The sequence below is a fragment of the Chenopodium quinoa genome, unplaced genomic scaffold (genome assembly GCF_001683475.1).
Source record: "Chenopodium quinoa cultivar QQ74 unplaced genomic scaffold, ASM168347v1, whole genome shotgun sequence".
Classification (NCBI taxonomy): domain Eukaryota; kingdom Viridiplantae; phylum Streptophyta; class Magnoliopsida; order Caryophyllales; family Amaranthaceae; genus Chenopodium; species Chenopodium quinoa.
The window spans coordinates 9217041-9236107 of NW_018743292.1; the positions used below are offsets into that span (position 1 = coordinate 9217041).

General features: G+C 33.3%; 1 protein-coding gene across 1 annotated transcript; it reads right to left on the reverse strand.

Annotated features, from left to right (window-relative positions):
- Positions 1-2: 2 nt before the first annotated feature.
- On the reverse strand, positions 3-8665 carry LOC110736905 (probable linoleate 9S-lipoxygenase 5). The gene is made up of 9 exons (XM_021917243.1): positions 8394-8665; positions 3611-3900; positions 3245-3491; positions 2774-3115; positions 2573-2658; positions 2018-2125; positions 1621-1928; positions 1263-1526; positions 3-1001 (listed from the first exon to the last, which is right to left on the reverse strand). The coding sequence occupies exons 1-9, from the start codon at positions 8545-8547 to the stop codon at positions 248-250; spliced, it is 2553 nt and encodes an 850-aa protein (XP_021772935.1). The 5' UTR covers positions 8548-8665; the 3' UTR covers positions 3-247.
- Positions 8666-19067: the final 10402 nt, after the last annotated feature.

The window sequence follows — 19067 nt, forward strand, 5'->3', positions numbered from 1 at the left end:
TGTCAAAAAAAACATGAAACATGTACTGTATACATAATAATTCAATCAAAGAATACAAAGGCCTGATGGAATTTATTATAGGCCGGTCCACATTTACATCTGAAACTAAAAATAAATGCTGAATATATTTTACAAATATCACAAATTGGTATGTATAATGTATGTAACCTGAATTATATGCTGATCATTTCTACTTTAGACAGTTTATTTTTTTTCCTGAAATAACAGGATAAAATGAAGAGGAGTTTCAAGTTGAAATGCTATTTGGTATTCCCTTACCAGTTATTCCCACACCACTTGAAGGGTAAAGTAGAGTGTAGGGCAACTTAGCCGGACCGACCCGATTCTTTAAGCTCTCCTCATTGTTCCTTTCGACAATCTTATCTTCGACTTCCACCAACGTCTGTCCGAATTTCTTGAATGCTTCTAATGGTGTAGGGTCTGTAGTCCATTCATCGATGTCTCGTTGTCCAAGATAAACCTCATCAGAGGAATGACTAGATATAAGTTCAATAACAGATACACCCACCAATGCTTGATTCTGGCTCATTATTGTCTTCAAGAATGCAAGTTCGAAGTTTTCCTTGATCTCTTCGTACTCGGGAGTATTCGGTTTTGGCATGAACCGACGGCTTATGGTTGGCCTGTTGGGTACGTAGCCTGCATAAGTGTACTGTCCGAAATTGACTGCTGCATGGACTGCAGAAGCTAACCATATAATAGTTGTGCAGGTTTCAGTTAGGTCCTTCAGAGTCGTCATGCTCGGCCACCAATCTTCGTCCTTCTTATCACCGTGGCCTACTTCTCTGATTTCCTTCCACCAGAGCTGTAATTCAGGATCAGTAGCAACCATGTCATCAGACTCGTAGTAAGATGAGCAATACTCCTGGACCCAAGTCTCAATTGCAGACCAAACTTCTAGTCCATCAACAGCATATGGGTAGTCCTTGATGTGTAGTTTGTATCCATGAGGGCTTTCTGAGTCCTTTACCGCCATTCCTCTGAGTAATATTGACAGGACATTGATTAAGTTAGGACAATTACAGTATTTTTTTCATTGAATGAATTACTATCAAAACTAGATAAGATAAATACTTCATATGACAAATATTTCAACAGATTTCACCAATTTTACTTTTCCATTATCTTCCTTCCACTTAACCATATTTAAATGTTCATAATTGCACACACGTTTGTGCTATAGATAAACAGAGTTTATAAACGGAAGTATTAGTTTAGTATGGGTAAATAAGGTGACATACCTCTTGACAAGGTCTCTTGGAAGAGCTTGATCAGTGAAAACCCAGTCTTTGTACAGTTTGGATGACCACACTGCAGAATACTGTCTGAGAAATACGGCTTGTTCAAACAACCCATTAGGGTTAAGAGCAGTCTGCCTTGCTATGGAATTTATGCGCATTGTATCACGAAAGTGTGGATGCAGAAGTTTGTGAACTGGGTGAAGTACACTCAGCTGTCTATTTGATGCTATTACAAATGGTTCGATGACTGCATGTGTGTGTAACCTGTCCAAAAGAAGATACCCTTCCAGAAGTCAGAGCTTGAAACATGACTTTGATACTATAAGGTAAACAAAGCTTTAATAGAAAAATATAGTACCAGTGGCTGATTAGCTGATGATAACCAGCGTCAGTAACAGCCACATAAGCTTTGGCTAACTGCCAAATAGAGCCTTCTATCCCGTCATTAGCTGGTGTATATACTTCGTTAACAGCACCAAATTGATCCCCATCAGGATGTGGTAGGCTTAGCTCAATCACCAACGGCTTCAATGTTCCATCATCTTTTAGGAAGAGGATTGTACGGGTGGCATAAACCTTTGAAGGAGTATTTGTGTTGATCATCCTTAGATATGGCATCATCGTATCATGATGGTCCAATATGAATAGCCTATTACTCTCAATTGCCTGATTCAGGGTAAAGACGCAGATAACTTATATAAGAATGAAGATATGAGTAGGTATAATATGATTGAAAACCAGTTGAGAAAGCTAACCTCTTGTACACTTAGACCATCTAGTTTTTCTTCCATAATGTCCTCAGTGATTGAGCTTCTTTGGTTTCCATATGCTGAGGGATCAAGCTTACTAACCGGAGGGAATTCCTGCATTTCAAAGGGAAATCCTATAAAATAAAGGGGGTGGCATTTACATAATGTTTTGATTCATATGACAAACATCTTGATCTAATTGCTGACTAACCAAACATAGATTATACTGTCAGCCTTGTACAAGTGCATTGCACTACTCTAAGCATAATTTTCAGAAGGGAATGCTCGGCAACCTTGCCCCCAAAACATCATAATTTCCGATATCAAAAAAGACATTCTTATATTATCTTATATCCACAATAAAGCAACTGAGGCAGACATTTAATTTACTCTTTACAATCGAAGTGTAAAAGTCTGGCAGCTAACAGCTCAGTTGTAGATTTGTAGCTTTCAATTAGCATAGAAGTAAAAAATTTCTCTTAAATGCCTAATGATTTAACACACTTTTATTTTCATATATATATATATATGATGGAAAAAATGAACATGGCCATAAATTACCTCCAAGCGACGAATGGCAAGAGGATGTATTCCAGCCAACATCTCCCTAGCAAATTCTTCATCAGTACTCCAAGCTGACTTATCCTCTGTATCAGCAAGTTCAGAACAGTAAAAAGAAATAAGTTGACACATGTTAATGCTTAAGATCCATTCACTAGAACTATGGCAAAAACAAAGGCTCTTATATAAGCTAGTGTGTACCTTTAATTATTCCAGGCGTTGGGTATTTCAGAATTGGTGCACCATCATTTCGAGTAATTGCTTTCAGAAATTGTGAAGGGAGACTTTCCCTTAATTGATCTAGAAATGGACTCTCTGGCAGCTTAATTCCTCCTTCAAACATATCCAGCACATCTTGAAAACTGTCAAACTCCTTCGGTGTCTTGTCCAGCACCGCTCTGACCAAGCCAGCAAAGCCCTGTGACAGGGACTTCACTGAATCACCAAGGAAATCAGCCATCTTAAGGTTCCCAAATTGTTCGTCTCTTGGAACATAGATATCTAGACCCTTGAGCAATGGCAACCTGCTTTCAATGGCAGGATCTGCAAGGGAAATATGAAGATAATATTAACACAAAAGTGAGACTTTTTTTTAGCTTTCAAATTTTCTTCAGTGAAAAGAGAGATCCAATGCAAGGATGAAATGTTATGAACAAATGGATGTAATGTTACCTGTCTTTAAAGGTGGACGGCCTGTTCGACCTCTACGAGGATAAGGATATTCAGTGGATCCTCCAAATACTGGCCGGGCATATTCCGGACCTTTTTCTGGCTCTCCTAGATCATTGTAAAGTGCATAGTCATAAACTCGGTCACTTTCCTTCAGCATTGCATTCTCTTTTCCCTTTCCTCTCAAAATTTCAAGCTCTTCTTCACGGTAAGTGGACAGTAATGCAGGCGTTTGATGAGGTAAGTATGTCTAATGTAAAAAAAACACCCGAAAATTTGATTAACAACGTTATACAAAGACAAACATGCCTGTCACAACTTGTATATATGTAAAGAGCGAAATCTAGATAAATGTATGTAGGATGTAACCTTATTGGTAAAGAATACACGATCCTTCTCATAGTACTGAGTTGGATAAACCCATGAGTTGCAAACAAAGAGAACTTTTCCATGATCAGGGACATCTTCTAGGGTCACAGTTTTCAGAAAAAACTCGCTGTGGTGCTCATTCTTCACGATCAATGCACCAGGAACAGCGATTTCCTCATCCCACTCAAATGTCACATTAAATACAGCCTCCTCAACTGCTAAGCCAGTGGATTTTGTGTTCCAGTCCTTCAAATAGGAAGGTTTTCCACGTTTACCTTTCAAGTTATTAGCTGAAAAACATACAAATTTCCATGTTAACTGCATTTTCGTAATATTAATAAGGGACAAATGAAATATACATACATAATCTAGAATTTCAAATTTTCTTAACATAAAATTTTGCAAGTAAATTACTCGGGATTTATTTCTATACATATCAACAAAAAACCTCCTCAATAATGATACAAGCACATTGCATTTTCGATCAATCCCATCATATGAAATAATCTTATAGTTACATATAATATTTTAGCTTGTCCAGGAAAAAATGTCACACATTTCTTAATTAGTAGAGGTTTATAATTAAATTTCCTAATAAATCATTGTAGGAATTAAGGGTAGAAAGAATATAGGATCGATTCAACTATTATACAAGTAGAAAGTTCTACAAATTCTTATTCGTAACCCCCGGTACACCAAATGACCAAGAACGCGTAGAGGTAGGTATACTTAAGGGTAATTATTTATGCATTTGATCGCGTTTGTTGGCTCATTTTAAGATTTCTAAATAGGAAGTGCACAATTAGGTTTGTGCTTAATAAAATAAAATACAAGAACTAATAGAAAATTTAATATTAGTACTTGTAAAAAAGATAATATGTTGAATTTGGGTTATTCAAGTTCAGTTCAGGTTTCCTCAGTAAATCCATTCGAGTTAAATTATCGGGTCGGATCAAAGATTGTCAGCTCTATGCATCATAAATTAGAAATTCATGTCACAATATTAACCTTGAGACATTCAGACAATGTGACTTTTACAGTTTGCCCAAATAAACAAAGTTTCAGATAAACTGGATACAACTTTTATAATTAAATCACCTACAAATTACAACTAAAATACATTAACTTCATCAATTCAGCAAAATTTGTTTTTTTTTTTTTCCCTTTACATACAAACGCATAATCAAATCAACATTAACGTAATAATGAAAACCTATATATTAGATAAAAAAAATTAAAAAATAAATTAAGATTAAAGAGGATAATGAGTTATAAGTTACAGTACCTGACAACGGTTAGTGAAACACAGTCGTTTAAAAGAGTTGTGGAAAAAAAGGTGGAAGTGCGAGTTTGATGATGCAAGGTTTGTTGACAAGGCGGTGAATGCTGATGACAATGATGGAAGTTTTATTTTATTTTTTTCCTTTCAACAAATAACTCGTTCCCATTTAACCCGTCAAAAAAAAAATCAAACAATATCATTTTTGTAATACTTTCCCAAAATATAATTCTCATTTGACTTATTTGGATCAAACTTTAAAAACTTTGATTATAAATTTCCACTAATTAAAAAAAGATTATATGTTCAATTGGGATTTTATTAAATTCGTCGTATTGTACATTTTATTAATATTAAGTTTTTATTTTCCTCAAAAAAAAAAAAAGGTTTTTATAATTTTTACGTGTATAAAAATGGAGATATAAACATTTTAAGGCATGTCTTGAATACCGTAAAAAGTCAAATGTAAACTATATTTAGGAAGTATTACGTAGTAAAATAATTTGATTCTTAGAAATTGATATGTATCTAGCTAGAAATCTTTAATTATTATTAAAATGCCATTGAGTTGGGAAAGTCAATTAACATAAAGTTATTCATCATTTTGTGTTATAATAATATGGATTATAATATTATCTAATATATATACTTGGTTTAAAATTATATTTCGATGATTTAGGTTCATATGAGAACCACACTTATTTCTCTCAACATAATAATAATAATAATAATTTTTTATAGGCTGTATGACTTTGTCTTTTTTGAGATAATAATAATAAGGTTATTTTGACTTTTACCACCTTCAAATAACCACTTAATTGAATTTACCACCTCAAAAAAAAAAAAGATTTACTTTACCACCAACAAAATTTCCAAAAAAATCGATTTTACCACCAACTAACGGATTCCGTCCACGAATCCGTTAGTAGGGCCCACCTTTTTGACGTTTCTTCTTCATCTTCCCCGATCTTCCGTGTAAACCAACCAGCAACGAAATCAACTACCTCGGTTGGTCGGAATTTCGTGTGTGACTAAGGAGGGGCCGGAATTTGGTGTGTGGGTTAGGGAGGTGGTCGGAATTAGGTGGTGGTTAGGGTTTTAGGAGTGCGAAATTTGGTGGTGGCTAGGGTTTTTAGAGTGGTCGGAATTAGAAGGGGATTTATGGGTGGTCGGGATTTGGTGGCTGCCAAAAACTAAGAAGCCAAATCACCAACAACAAGGATACAAATCGATTATCATCAACATTTCTACAAACCAAAGCAATTAATCCATTACAATACCCACAAATCGAAACCTCAAAACCAGAAAAAGAATTGGGTAAATCAAACCTTGTCAATCGTTTTTAGCATCAAGCTCAGAACCCCACTTCAATGGAGTCGATTCCAGGTGACTTCCATGGTTGAGGATAAGAAGACGACGGTCAGAGGAGAGAGAATGAGCGAGATGAAGTCTGATTAAATGGGTGTTGTTGATTGATTAAGGAATGCCAAGCCTTGGAAACGCATTTGAAGCGAAGTAGTGATTTAGTGGGTAATCGAAAAGAATGGAGGTGATTAACTCCATTGGAAGAGACGCCATTGTTGTGGCTTTCGAGAAAACAGAGCAAAAAAATAAATAAAAATTGGTGGAAAGGTGGTTGTGGCTGTGTGGTGCGGTGGTGGGGCTGGTCGTAGCGGTTAGGTGGTGGGGGCTGGTCGTAGCGGTTAGGTGGCGGGGGCTGGTCGTGGCTGGTCGGCGGTGGGGGTCCTGACGGTGGCAGCAACACCGGTTGATTAATGGGGATTTTTTTAATTTTTTTTAAAACTTACCCAATAATATGGCGACACGTGTGCAAGGTAGGCCCCACTAACGGATTTATGGACGGAATCCGTTAGTTGGAGGTGATTGGTGGTAAAACTGATGTTTTATTTTTTTATGAGGTGGTAAAGTAAATCTTTTTTTTTTGGAGGTGGTAAATTTAATAAAGTCGTTATTTGAAGGTGGTAAAAATCAAAATTTCCTAATAATAATAATAATAATAATAATAATAATAATAATAATAATAATAATAATAATAAGAACCTTTTAAAAAAAAAACATATATGAGAACCACCCTTAAAGTGAGAGCTCCATCGTTGGTCGTTAGATCGCGTAGATCTAACGGCTACGATATAAAACTTCATTAAGGGCATTTTCATAAACTTAGGTTTGAAGTTCTACAAAATTACAAAAAATGCCATATGAAATTCTTTATATTGTGACCGTCCACGATAGGGTTCTCACCTAGGGGTGGTTCTTACAGAACCTTACCCATGTTTCAATTCGGCTATCAAAAGTTTTAATTTAACATTAATAACTACGTGTAGTTCTACCAATTACAATCAAACCGGATAAGGTTAACAAAGAATACAAATTTTATTTTGCCTTTTGCTTTATTAAGTTTATTTTAATTGTATAAATTGAATTTGGGTAACCCTTTTTATCCTTATAAAGAGCATATTTGCACTTATTTTTCTTGAGCTTTATCTTATCATATATCCTCCGTCTTTTTTTTAATATTGCACCACTTATCTTTTAAGAAAGTATCACAAATATTGCACCATTTCTATTTTAGGAAAAGAAATATATGTGTTCACACTACAAATACCAAATATATCCTTACTTTTTATCACTTGATTTTTTAGTTTACGTATACCATGAATTATCATCATATGTGCAATCTTGTATGTTTACTTTTCTCTCTCATTCTTTTTTCCATTACCAAAAAACTTGTGCCCAACCCCTATGGTGCAATAAAAAAAGAAAGCATAGCAGGAAGTAATATTTAACCCTTATTTGAACAATTTATTTTTCTTAAAATAAGTATATTTAGGTAAACAAAATAAGGTCTAATTGGGGGATGATAAAGGCTTTAAACTACCCTAATTTGAATAAAGTAATAGGGTACGAATTTAGAACTTAATAGGTAGGATAGCGTGGTTTGAGTCTAGATCCAAAATTCTAACCCGTATTATAGTCTATTATATAGGACCCTTGAATCTTGCGTACATTACATAAATTGATACAACATTAATTTTGATATGCATGGCAAAATCACAAGTCAAAAAGCGTGGTTAATGTTTTATTTATTATAATTTATCAACCATCTAAACTAGTATTACATATACATGTTGATTGCATGGATGCATTATTTTCCTAGGTTAGGTAATAATAAGGTAAAATCTCTATGCTAGGGTGGAAAAAGGCGATTCTCTTCTACTAATCAAAGAATTTAATGGGAATCAACCCCAAACATCAATTCTCACATAAAATTCGTTAAAAAGTTAGTCAACTACTTTATCCTCCTATCCCGTGCATGAATGCTCTCCTTAATAACAAGTTCGTATAATATATACATATATGTACTCGAATTCATTCAATCACGACCACGTCCATGATCGACTTCCATATGAACGAATTTTAGATTTCAATTCCAAGACTATATTGAAAAGAATGAGATAATAATGTAAAGAGAAAATAACAAACCTGGATCAGCATTGACAGCACTAACAAGCTGAAAAGACACCTTCTTTCCTAGCAATATCTCATGAACACCATCAAGAAATGATGAACTCAAATCCTTGAAATCCAATAAACTGTTCTTCTTCTGCAACACAACTATCCCCTTCACCTTAACCATCTCCTTAATTCTTAATTATTGAATGATTCTTGAAGATGTATAATATGTGATTATATTTCAATTCTTTTTTGTAACAAAATATGAATAATATGTGATGTCTAGTAAGTTTTTGAATATGATGTATGAAAATGATGGTGATGATGGTCCATATATATAATGAAAACTATACGCGCATGTTTAATTATTTTATTGTGTTAGTTGAATGAGTCCCATAATTTACAAAGAATAATGGCAGACTTTCAAGTTTGGTTGATTTTACAATTTATTAAATTACTTAGGTTTGATAAGTACGATGCTAAGGAAAAAAAGTAAGCGTGGCAATATTATTTTTGTATAGGACAACTTGAGAATTTTTTATATTCAACTATCTCTAATTGTGAGGAAGACTAGAAATAGTTTGTTTGATTTAATTAATTTGAAATTTAAAATTCTAACAAAGTTTAGCCATCTAGGTAAACGAAAAAGACCATGGAACACATTTGAACTCATGAGGACTTCTTAAAAAATTAGGTGTTGACTGTTGAGTATAGTTTATGTGGATCATTTACAAATTACAATGACAATTTTTATACTTTTATTTTTAGAAATATTTACCCTTATACTTTTTCAAAAATTATTACAAGAAAAAAATGTTATTGACATATTTGAATATCCAGAGTTCTACTCAATTACCGTATCTAGAGTTCTACTCAATTACCGTGACACCTGTATTTTTTAACATTATTTTAAAAAAAAAAACCCAAACCCTTCATATAAATGAGCAAGCTAAGTGTAACATGGTAATTTAACATGTTGAATTGACCAATAAATTAACAAAGCCGTCATTAACCTTGGTCTACATAGGAGGCTTTATGAATGTAGCAACTTGCATTGCTGATCGAGTCCAGAGGGTTTTTCTAACCAAAATTCCTTCCTTTGAGCAACGCCACCATTTTTTTTTTAAATTTTTTTTGAACAAAACCACCATAATTTATATAGGGATGCATGAAATATTTTTTGTATATATTTTTTTATATTAAGAGTTGAATGAAAATAGTTGATTTCATGACTTCAAAATTGTAATTATATATTTCCGAAAAGCCATATAAATTGAACTTTCCTTGCCTCTAACAAAAATTATTGGTGTCCTTAAAAAGCTTAGGTATGGTGGTATGGATACGGTATAATATGAACTTAAAACCTATTTTCTCTGCATTGTCTGAACTTAATTAATTATTCTGAACATATAAGATCAAACAAAGAGATCCTAATTACTATTCAAAAAAAAAAAAAAAAAAAAAAAGAGATCCCAATTTGAACTTTTAAAAAAAAAAAAAAACAAATCCATTGATATAAAGGCATACAACATCTACAAATGAAATTTAATTTAACAAATACACATAAAATTGAATCAAATAAGGGTTTTCTCCATTTAAACTAAGAATCAACTTGACAACTAGCTAGCCAAAATATTTAAGAGTGTATTTAATTCGCAACATGCAAATCCATTTGCATCACAATTCGTAATTATATGAAATAATTGTTTAATTTAGGCAAATTCCATTATTTCTTCTAATGACAACATATATAACAACCATCTTAATTAAGTTGTCACCAAATAAATTAAATAGGCTGCATATTCGCAACTACACATGAAATAAAGTTGAGACTTTCACGATAGAAATACTGCATGTATCGTTTTATTAAGCCATAATAGGGATAAGATAAAGTAGAATGGGTTTTAATCCTTTTAAATAAAGTAAGTGGTGAGAGTGAGGGATATCTCAAGTGGTTAAAGCTTCCTTTCCGATTCCAGAAGATTTTGGGATTGATTCTCACCCCCGCCCTTGTAGCTCTATAAAAAAGAAGTAAACGGTCTTGGAATTACTCCAAATAATAATGTCCACCAAAATAATTCTACTAATCCTACTTGATTAAAATGTATTTGAAAATTTGTGATACATTAAGTCGTTCTATATCGATTTATTTCAAACTAGCTTAGATACATGCAAAACCTCTAGCCTTTTAGGTTGAACATACAATCCTCTTTAATCACATTATCTGATTATACGCATAGTCGTATAATTTACATGCTTTGGAAAGAAAGGAATGAAGGAAAAGATTATGGCTGCCAAGTATAATGAATTCTTGGTCTTGTTAGATTTGTCTCGATGATATAGATATTTTCATAATATTAATAACAATTGTTGTTATATAATTAATATATAGTTTAATTTTGATTTGGGAAGACTAATTCCCCTTCATATTGCAATATTAATGAACAAAAGAAATGTTTAAATAAATTTATTTTAAGATAGAAAATTAGTTGAATAAATTGATATACTTCGTAGATAAGATATGTTTTTGGCAAAAAAAATACTTTAGTTTTTAAGTCGATGATCGAAATAGTTGAGGAAAAAAGAAAACCAAAAAAGCAACTAGTGGCTTGCCCAAAAAAAAAAAAAAAAAACCCACTGCTAGTAGGGATTTGAAAATAGACTAATTAATGAGTAATTCTTACCTATGTTGCACGGATACCGACACAAACACGATACGTACACGGGAAAACGACAATCCTGAAATAGGAGACACGGGTACGACGTATAACAAGGCATATAATATATCAAAAAAACGAGAATTTGACAACCTATTCAATAAAACACTAAATAATTAGCCTCAAAACACACAATTTTGTTTAAACAAGTAAATAAACAAAGTGTATGAACATAGTCGCATACATATCAAGAAACCATCAAACCAAATACACGTCTTAATAATAGTTTTATAAATCATAAATAAAATAAACATAAGTACTAATAGTTTCATTCTTCACCATCACCAAGTACATCATCAAAAATCATATTTTCCATCTCGGGTTCATCAAGTGAGAGCTCGACCATCTCTAGAATACCCTCTCCTAGGTTGTCATGCTCATCTCCACCCACATCCCACAACTTAGATCTCCCCTAAGTGTGTTCTTCACTTCTCCTAGAAAGTAATCGAAGGTTGTTATGAATGAATACCAAGTCTTGAGCACATTTATGAGTAAGCTTATTTCTAGTGCAAGAATGAATAAACTTATAGGTGCTCCAATTCCTTTCACTACAGGAAGAGGAAGAAGGTTGACCTAATAGCTTATAAGCCAAAGCTTGAAGCATAGGCACTTGGGAGCCATAAGTTGCCCACCAATTTTTAGCATCCATCATAGCCATATCATGCATGCAATCAATGTTGAGAAAGATCCCCTCTAATTTTTGTGAAAATATTGCAAATTCCGTGTTGATCTTAAATCTTTCATCACGACTTTGGAAAAGCCTTCGAAAGCATTGTAATCTTTGTGTGGAAATTTCATTGTTGGCATTTGGAACAACTCGTCCCGGGACCTCATTAAGCCATTCTTCCGTGTAAAATCTTTAACAACAAAATAAGATTAGGCATAAGAAATTAAATAAAAAACAAGGAAAAATAAATAAAGATAATAAAGATGAATTAAATAAGTAAAACTTACCTTGGATTCAAAGAATGTGCTAATGAATGGAGTGGAGTACTACCCTTACTCCAACGACTACTAAGAATCCCTTTAACTACATTAAAGAAGGTAGATTCTTCATAATCTAATTTACCCTCTTTCTTGTAGATGGCATCTTTCACTTTTTGAACCATAATGTCCCATATTTTATAAACCAAATGCAAGGAAGATTGGTCGGTGTCACAAACCCTAATCATATCATAGATTGGGCGTGTGAAATCAAGAATGTAATCAACTTTTTCCCACCAGATTTCATCCAAAATCTTTTCCCTTACATATGAGGCTTGCCCGCGTCGATCATCCTTATATAAGGACCAATTCTCACTAATAACCATTCATTGAAGTGATGTTTTAAGGAGTTTCAACCTTTTAAGCATGCACACAATTGAAGCAAAACGAGTATCGACAATGCAAAGTAGTTTTAATGGAGAAAACTTATTGAACATTGAAAGCCTTATCGAATGATTCATTATGTAATTTTTAATGAACAAGGCATCTGCATGAACTTCTGTTATCCAATGACATTCATCATATACTTCAACATTATTCAACACATTCTTAGCTGCACAAATGCTTTTTATTGCAAGATTAAGTGTATGAACAACACATGGTGTCCAATATATATGAGGATACCTACCCTCAACCAATTCCCCTGCAGCCTTACAATTACTTGCATTATCTGTGATTATTTGAACAATATTTTGATCTCCAATTTCATCAATCACCTCACTTGATAAGGTAGAAATGAAATATTTGTCCTTAATCTTGCCCGAGCAATCAATAGCTTTCATAAACATAGGACCCGTTTTCGGAAGCAATCATAATGTTAATCAAAGGCCTTCTTTGTGGATCACTCCACCCATCACTAACAATGCTAACACCTTTTGTTTTCCATGAGGCTTTAATAGGTTGTAATTACCTATCCACATTTTCTGTCTCTTTACAAAGCAAAGTTATTCTAAGTTTGTTGTATCCAGGAGGCTTATAACTAGAGAAATTAGAATTGGCAGCAATTGTATATGAACTAACATAGTAAGGGTTTCTAGAAAGATTAAAAGGCAACCCCCCTGTGTAAAACATCCTAGCATTTCAGAATCCAAGTGGTCCGAGATTTCATATTAAAATCATCGGAAATTGTATTGTTTGATTTCCTCTTCTTTACATTATCAGATAAACCTAGTCTCACTAATGTAGCTTCAATGGATGTGTGAGAAAAAATGGGTTCATTTGAAAAAGGTGGAACTTTTGGTAACAAAGATTTTTTATAATCCTGGGATTCACGATGAAGCTTTCTTAGTTTAGCAGGGTCATCAATTTTCACTTTACTATAAGTTTGAATCCCTTTCCCTGTTTCACATAGCAAATGAGCTTTCACTCTAGTGTATGAACCATTTTTAACTTCGCTGCAAAAGTTACATTTCCAATTATAATTTCCTCCACCACCTGATATTCTATCACCCTTAACAACAAACTTCCACAAAGGGTAGGGGTCTTTCATAGACTCAGATGAATTACTACTACCACTGACATTGCACAAAGCAGAGGCACTAAAACTAGAAGACATTCCTGACAATTTCAGTAAGACAATAATACATTTTCAGCAAATCAAATTAAACTGTGTACAATGTACATTTTTAGTTCAGATCAAACAACACAATCAAATTAAACAGTGTACATGTACAATACTAGAAGACATTCCTGCAAATTTTTGTTCTTCATTCCCAAATCCCAACATCTCATATCAAATCAAATTAAACAAGTTTAGTAAGTAGCAAGTAACAAGCCCAATAGCAAGTTTAGCAAGCAGAATGCTAGAATAGCAGATTTTTGTTCACATTTGTAGCATCAAACAACAGAATAGCAACAAATGACAAATCATGGAAGTGCAACAGTAAAGTCAATAAGTGAACAAGGATTATGGGAATCACAAGAAACTAACGAGTATGTGTACATACCTGAACGGTGCGACGGCCGACGGGAGACAGGTGAGAACGAGCGACGGCGACGACGGTGACCAGTAACCTTAAACAGCGACGGTGAGAGGACTGAGAAGGTGAGAGCACGCAGCAAATAACACAATCAAATTTCAGAGAAATCGAGAATGAGAGGATTAAAAGAGGATTTCAGTTGAAATCGAGAATGAGAGGATTGAGATCTGACTTGAGAGCGACACCGGCGGTGACGACTAACGGTGACGAGCGACGATGAGGGTGAGTCAGCGACGAGCGATGGTTGAGGATTAAGAGAGGATTTTAGTTGAAATCGAGAATGAGAGGATTGAGACCTGACTTAAGAGCGACACCGGCGATGACGACTGACGGTGATGAGCGACGGTGAGGGTGAGTCGGCGACGAGCGACGGCTAGGGTTTCAGTTGTTGTGAGAGAATGAGAGGATTGAGAGAGGCAGAGCAATGAGACTTGAGCAGTGAAGGTTTAAGGGAATACCAGAGTACATATTTCGCGTGTCCACTACAAAACGGGTCGTGTCTTGGGGCGACACGGTCTGCGTCCAAGCATCGATTTTTTTTTTTAAAAAAGGGACACGGATTTTCGTGTGTCGGACACGTATCGCCCCGTGTCCCACGCGTGTCCGTGTCCGACACGCGTGTTGACTCGGACACGCCTGTCAGGTGACGTGTCCGTGCATCACATATTCTTACACGTAACACGGATGGATGATTAATTGACTATTGATCAACTTGTAAGAATCATTCCCTTTTTGTCAAAAAAAAAAAGAATCATTCCTTACTCATCTTTTTATTCTTAAATTTTACGGTTTTTTCACCATATACCCATGAGTTTTTTGTTTATTTACCATATATCCTTGAACTTTTAAAAATTCATCTTATACCCCCCGAGTTTTCACAAAGATACACCATATAACCTTTGATGACTAATGATTGTTAACTTCGTGAGTCATTATGGTTAAATTAATTATGACCCGAAATCACCCTAATTAAATGCATTCCCCTACCCCCGAAACCACCCACATTCCTTTATCCCACCCCCAAATTTCCTTTCCTCATCCTCAAAATCAATCACAGGGATATGATTATAGAGATTTGGAGTGGTTTTGGGGGTTAAAGAAAGGAGAGGAGTGGTTTCGGGGATGACGGGAGAGATCCAAGGTGGTTTCGATGCATAATTAACTTAATTTCACTCATCTTGTTGTCATTAGGAGTATATGGTGAATTTTGTAACAACTCAAGGACATATGGTGAATTTGAAAATTTTCAGGGGTATATGGTGAATAAACAAAAAACTCAGGGGTATATGGTGAAAAAGCCGTAATTTTTAATTTACATTTACATTATATAACTTTTTTTTTTCCCAATCTAGTGTCATCACCCTTTTATATACGATGTAAATCGGAATCTATTAACTTATACTAAAAGCGAATAACCAATGACACTTGTCATTACCTTGTGAAAAAATTTCCTGCCTTTTTCGCTTCTCTCTTCTTTTTTTTCCTCAAAATTTTTAAGTAAACTATTTACACCTTATGATATTTTTTATTCAGTTTGACAATCATATTCCATATATACCCAAATGAAATATTTCTGCATATCTTTTACTTTATAAGAAGTATTTTATAATATTATTAACAAAAAATTTAACAAACGTGCATTGCACGGGATTTTAACCTAATTACTCACTAAAAGAAGTACAAGATTAACATTTTTCTCAAAAAAAAAAAAATACGAAGTATATATGACTAGATGGTATACAAATAACATATTGATTAGGGTACATCTTGTGATTCAAGTCTAAATTATTTGTCCTTTATGTCTTCTAGCTCTTCAAACATCTAAAAGCTAGACTAATTAATATTTACGAAGTACTTGTTGTCAAACGCAGGTCCGGGTTGCACCCGCAAATGAAAAAAGAGAGTCCACTTCATAAAATCAAAAAAGGTTCTATATCTAAACCATATGACAATAGGAGGAATAGTCCATTAGCCTTATAAAGTGTTTTAACTCTCTCAACTTTTATCAATGTGAGACGTTTACATGTGTTATTTGATAGGATATACTTCAACACTTGTACAATACTCGAACTTATAATAGCAATATGGAATACAATTATACGAGTACATAATTTTATATTGATTGATTTGGTATCATAGATGCTCAAGATTATAAAATAACTAATGTGTCTCATGAGCATGGAAAAAAAAATATATTAAATTGAAGTGGTTTAAGATTGCAAGTAACCAGTAAACAGCTAGCTACATCAAAGCTCAACGTAAGGAGAAGGACAACTACATAGATATGAGGCCTACATTTTCTTTCATCTCGCAATCTTTGTTATAATTTGGACGACCCTGATTTAGTGGCATATATTCAGGGATTCAAATTACAGGTTGTTATACACTTATACTAGTACCGTATCAATCGTTCTTTTATCTTCTAATAATTTATTATAGATACATTATTTAAGAAATTGTTATAAAAAAAAAAAATGAGTAATTTTCATAATCAAATTGTAATATAATCAATTGAAGATGGAGAGATTTGAATATGTGACATATTATACACAATCTACAAATATGACCTTTAACTTTAATCACTAGACTAAGACTTCATTGGTAGAATAATGCTTCGTAGTTCATTATTACTGACTTTTGTTTTGAAACTTTCTCCTTATATTTTCATGATTATTAACCTTCATTTAATTTGGAAATTTTAATAAATCATTTTTTTGTTGTTGAGAATGATATATAGACCTCTATCCTCTATCCTCCCCCTCTCTCTTCTCCTCTAAACCCTAGCCTCATTCTTGAATTTTGAAGGGGCTTCCATCGGTCGTACCGGTCGAATGTCCTAATGTATGTTTCTTTGACGATTTTTTTCTTTCTGTTTGTTTTTTCAGGTTTATAATAACACTTCCTCCTTTGAAAAGGAGAAACTTTTCTCATTTAAAAGAAATAATTTTCAATCCCCTTCAAAAGATAAGGATTTTACGATTTTCATTGAAGGACAAGATTTATCTCCTCTTCTTATTGGGGGAGACTATTCTTATTTTAAAATTCCAAAAAGTAGATTTCATGGATTGTTGTTGTGAAATTGTTTCATTGGTGAACAATTATGTGGAGTCACAAAAGTTATCAACTTTTCAAATACAATCAGGTGAATTAAATGAACAACATCCTCATGACTACGAAAATCGTTCGATGGACTAGCTCTTTAGCAAAGCGGAACTCCTAACCTCTTTCTCCTCTCTGTCTTCTCTCCTCTTTGAAAAAAAAAACCCTAATCTCCATTATTGAATTTTTGAAGGACTTCTATCGATTTTTATCAATGGAAATTTGTTTCATGCGTTTTCTATTTGTTTTTGTTTTTTTTCTTTGATGGATTATTGCTTGCTTTGATGGATTGTTATGAATTTGTTTCATTGGTGGATTGTTGGATTAAGAGTATTGAAAATGTTATCTCTATATAATAACTTTTGTGTTATAATTGACGGATTGCTATGAAATTTAGTGAATAACCACTATAAAAAAATATAATCATTAAAAAAATCATTACTCAATTTTCTCTTGATTAAATAATATTTTTTTATATTGTTATTCACTTAATTTTTTTTTATTTTTTTTTATTTTTTTTTTTTGGCACATGAAGTATAGCATGGCTTAGTGATAAGACAATTAGGGGGGTGTTTGGTTCATTTTATTGGAATGGATTGGAATGAAATTTCATAGTAGAAAGGTGTGGATTTTAAAACCCATACTAGCCTAAAGTTGTTTGGTTTAATGTTGGAATGAATTGTATCTTTCACTAATAGAATGGATTGTGAATCTTAGGGGTAAAGGTAGGTATGGGATTCCATAGGTATGGGGTAGAGTTAGAATCCCTAGGGTATGAGATTCCATTACTAAAAAAACTCAACCAAACAAAAAATTAGATGGAATGAATTCTAACTCCATTCCAATCCATTCCAAATATAATCCAACCAAATGACCAATAGTGTTAAAATGGATGGAATAAAATTTTAAAGTTCATACTTGATCGAGGTTGTGATACAAGGCTGGTGATGATCAAATAACAACTCTTTTAATTTATTTGTTCGATGAGCAAAATAATATTAAAAATTAAATTTCAAATGTAAAAATAAAAATTTAACCATGTGATTAATGTATAGTGATCCTCAATCTTTAACGCTTGGACGTGATTTTTATGTTATTGCCTTATTGGTATCAAATAACAACCTAAATCATCTTATACTACTTGTCCAAAAGCACCTTAAATAGTGTTGCCCACTATCCCCCTAACCATCACCCAAAATTCACTCCACACCTATAAAAAAAAGAAAACTAACTTCTTCTCATCAACTACATACCTAACTTAACAATGTAAGATACGGTTCTATAAATTAAAATTTTCTTGATTTTTTACAGTCAAGTACTCTTTTATTAAGAAATCTTTGCCAACTTGGCACACATGTTTGATGTATTAGATTAAAATAAAAAATTAGTCCATTCCTACTTTAATTAATCTTCCAAAAAACAAATACTTGTACGTATTATAGTCTTTTTAATTTGGCCCTTTTATTCGTCAAATTTTTTTTTGGCCCTTTTAGTCAAAGTCTACTCCTATAATTAATTATTGAATCTAATAAACTAAATTTAATTATTCTTTACATATCAATAATCTAATTATCTATATAAAAAAAAATGTTTTAAGTGCCACTGGCAAATAAGATTAGACTGCTTCTTTCATACTATATGACGAAATTGAATCATTCAATATTACTCCTTTATTTTCGTCTCAAAAAATTCTTTTTGTCTCTATCTACTCCGTACCTTTTATTATACTCTAATCGCTAATTAAGGATCGACTAGGTTTGATACATTTATAAAATTATGAACTTTGTACCGATAATAAACAATATCAAACTATCTAAAACAAATGGAGTACTCCGTATTTTAGTTTAATTTAGTGGCAAAGACTAAAAGCATACGAGTACGACAAGTCATAAGTCTTTGATTATTAACTATTTAAAAAGTTGTAA

Bases quoted from the DNA above. Each gene is read 5' to 3' on its own strand.
- LOC110736905 (XM_021917243.1), bottom strand. From the start codon at position 8,547: ATGGTTAAGGTGAAGGGGATAGTTGTGTTGCAGAAGAAGAACAGTTTA. The intron at 1,527-1,620 runs GTACTATATTTT...TCTTTTGGACAG, and splicing joins CATCAGCTAATCAGCCACTG to GTTACACACACATGCAGTCA. The intron at 1,002-1,262 runs GTATGTCACCTT...AATATTACTCAG, and splicing joins CCAAGAGACCTTGTCAAGAG to AGGAATGGCGGTAAAGGACT.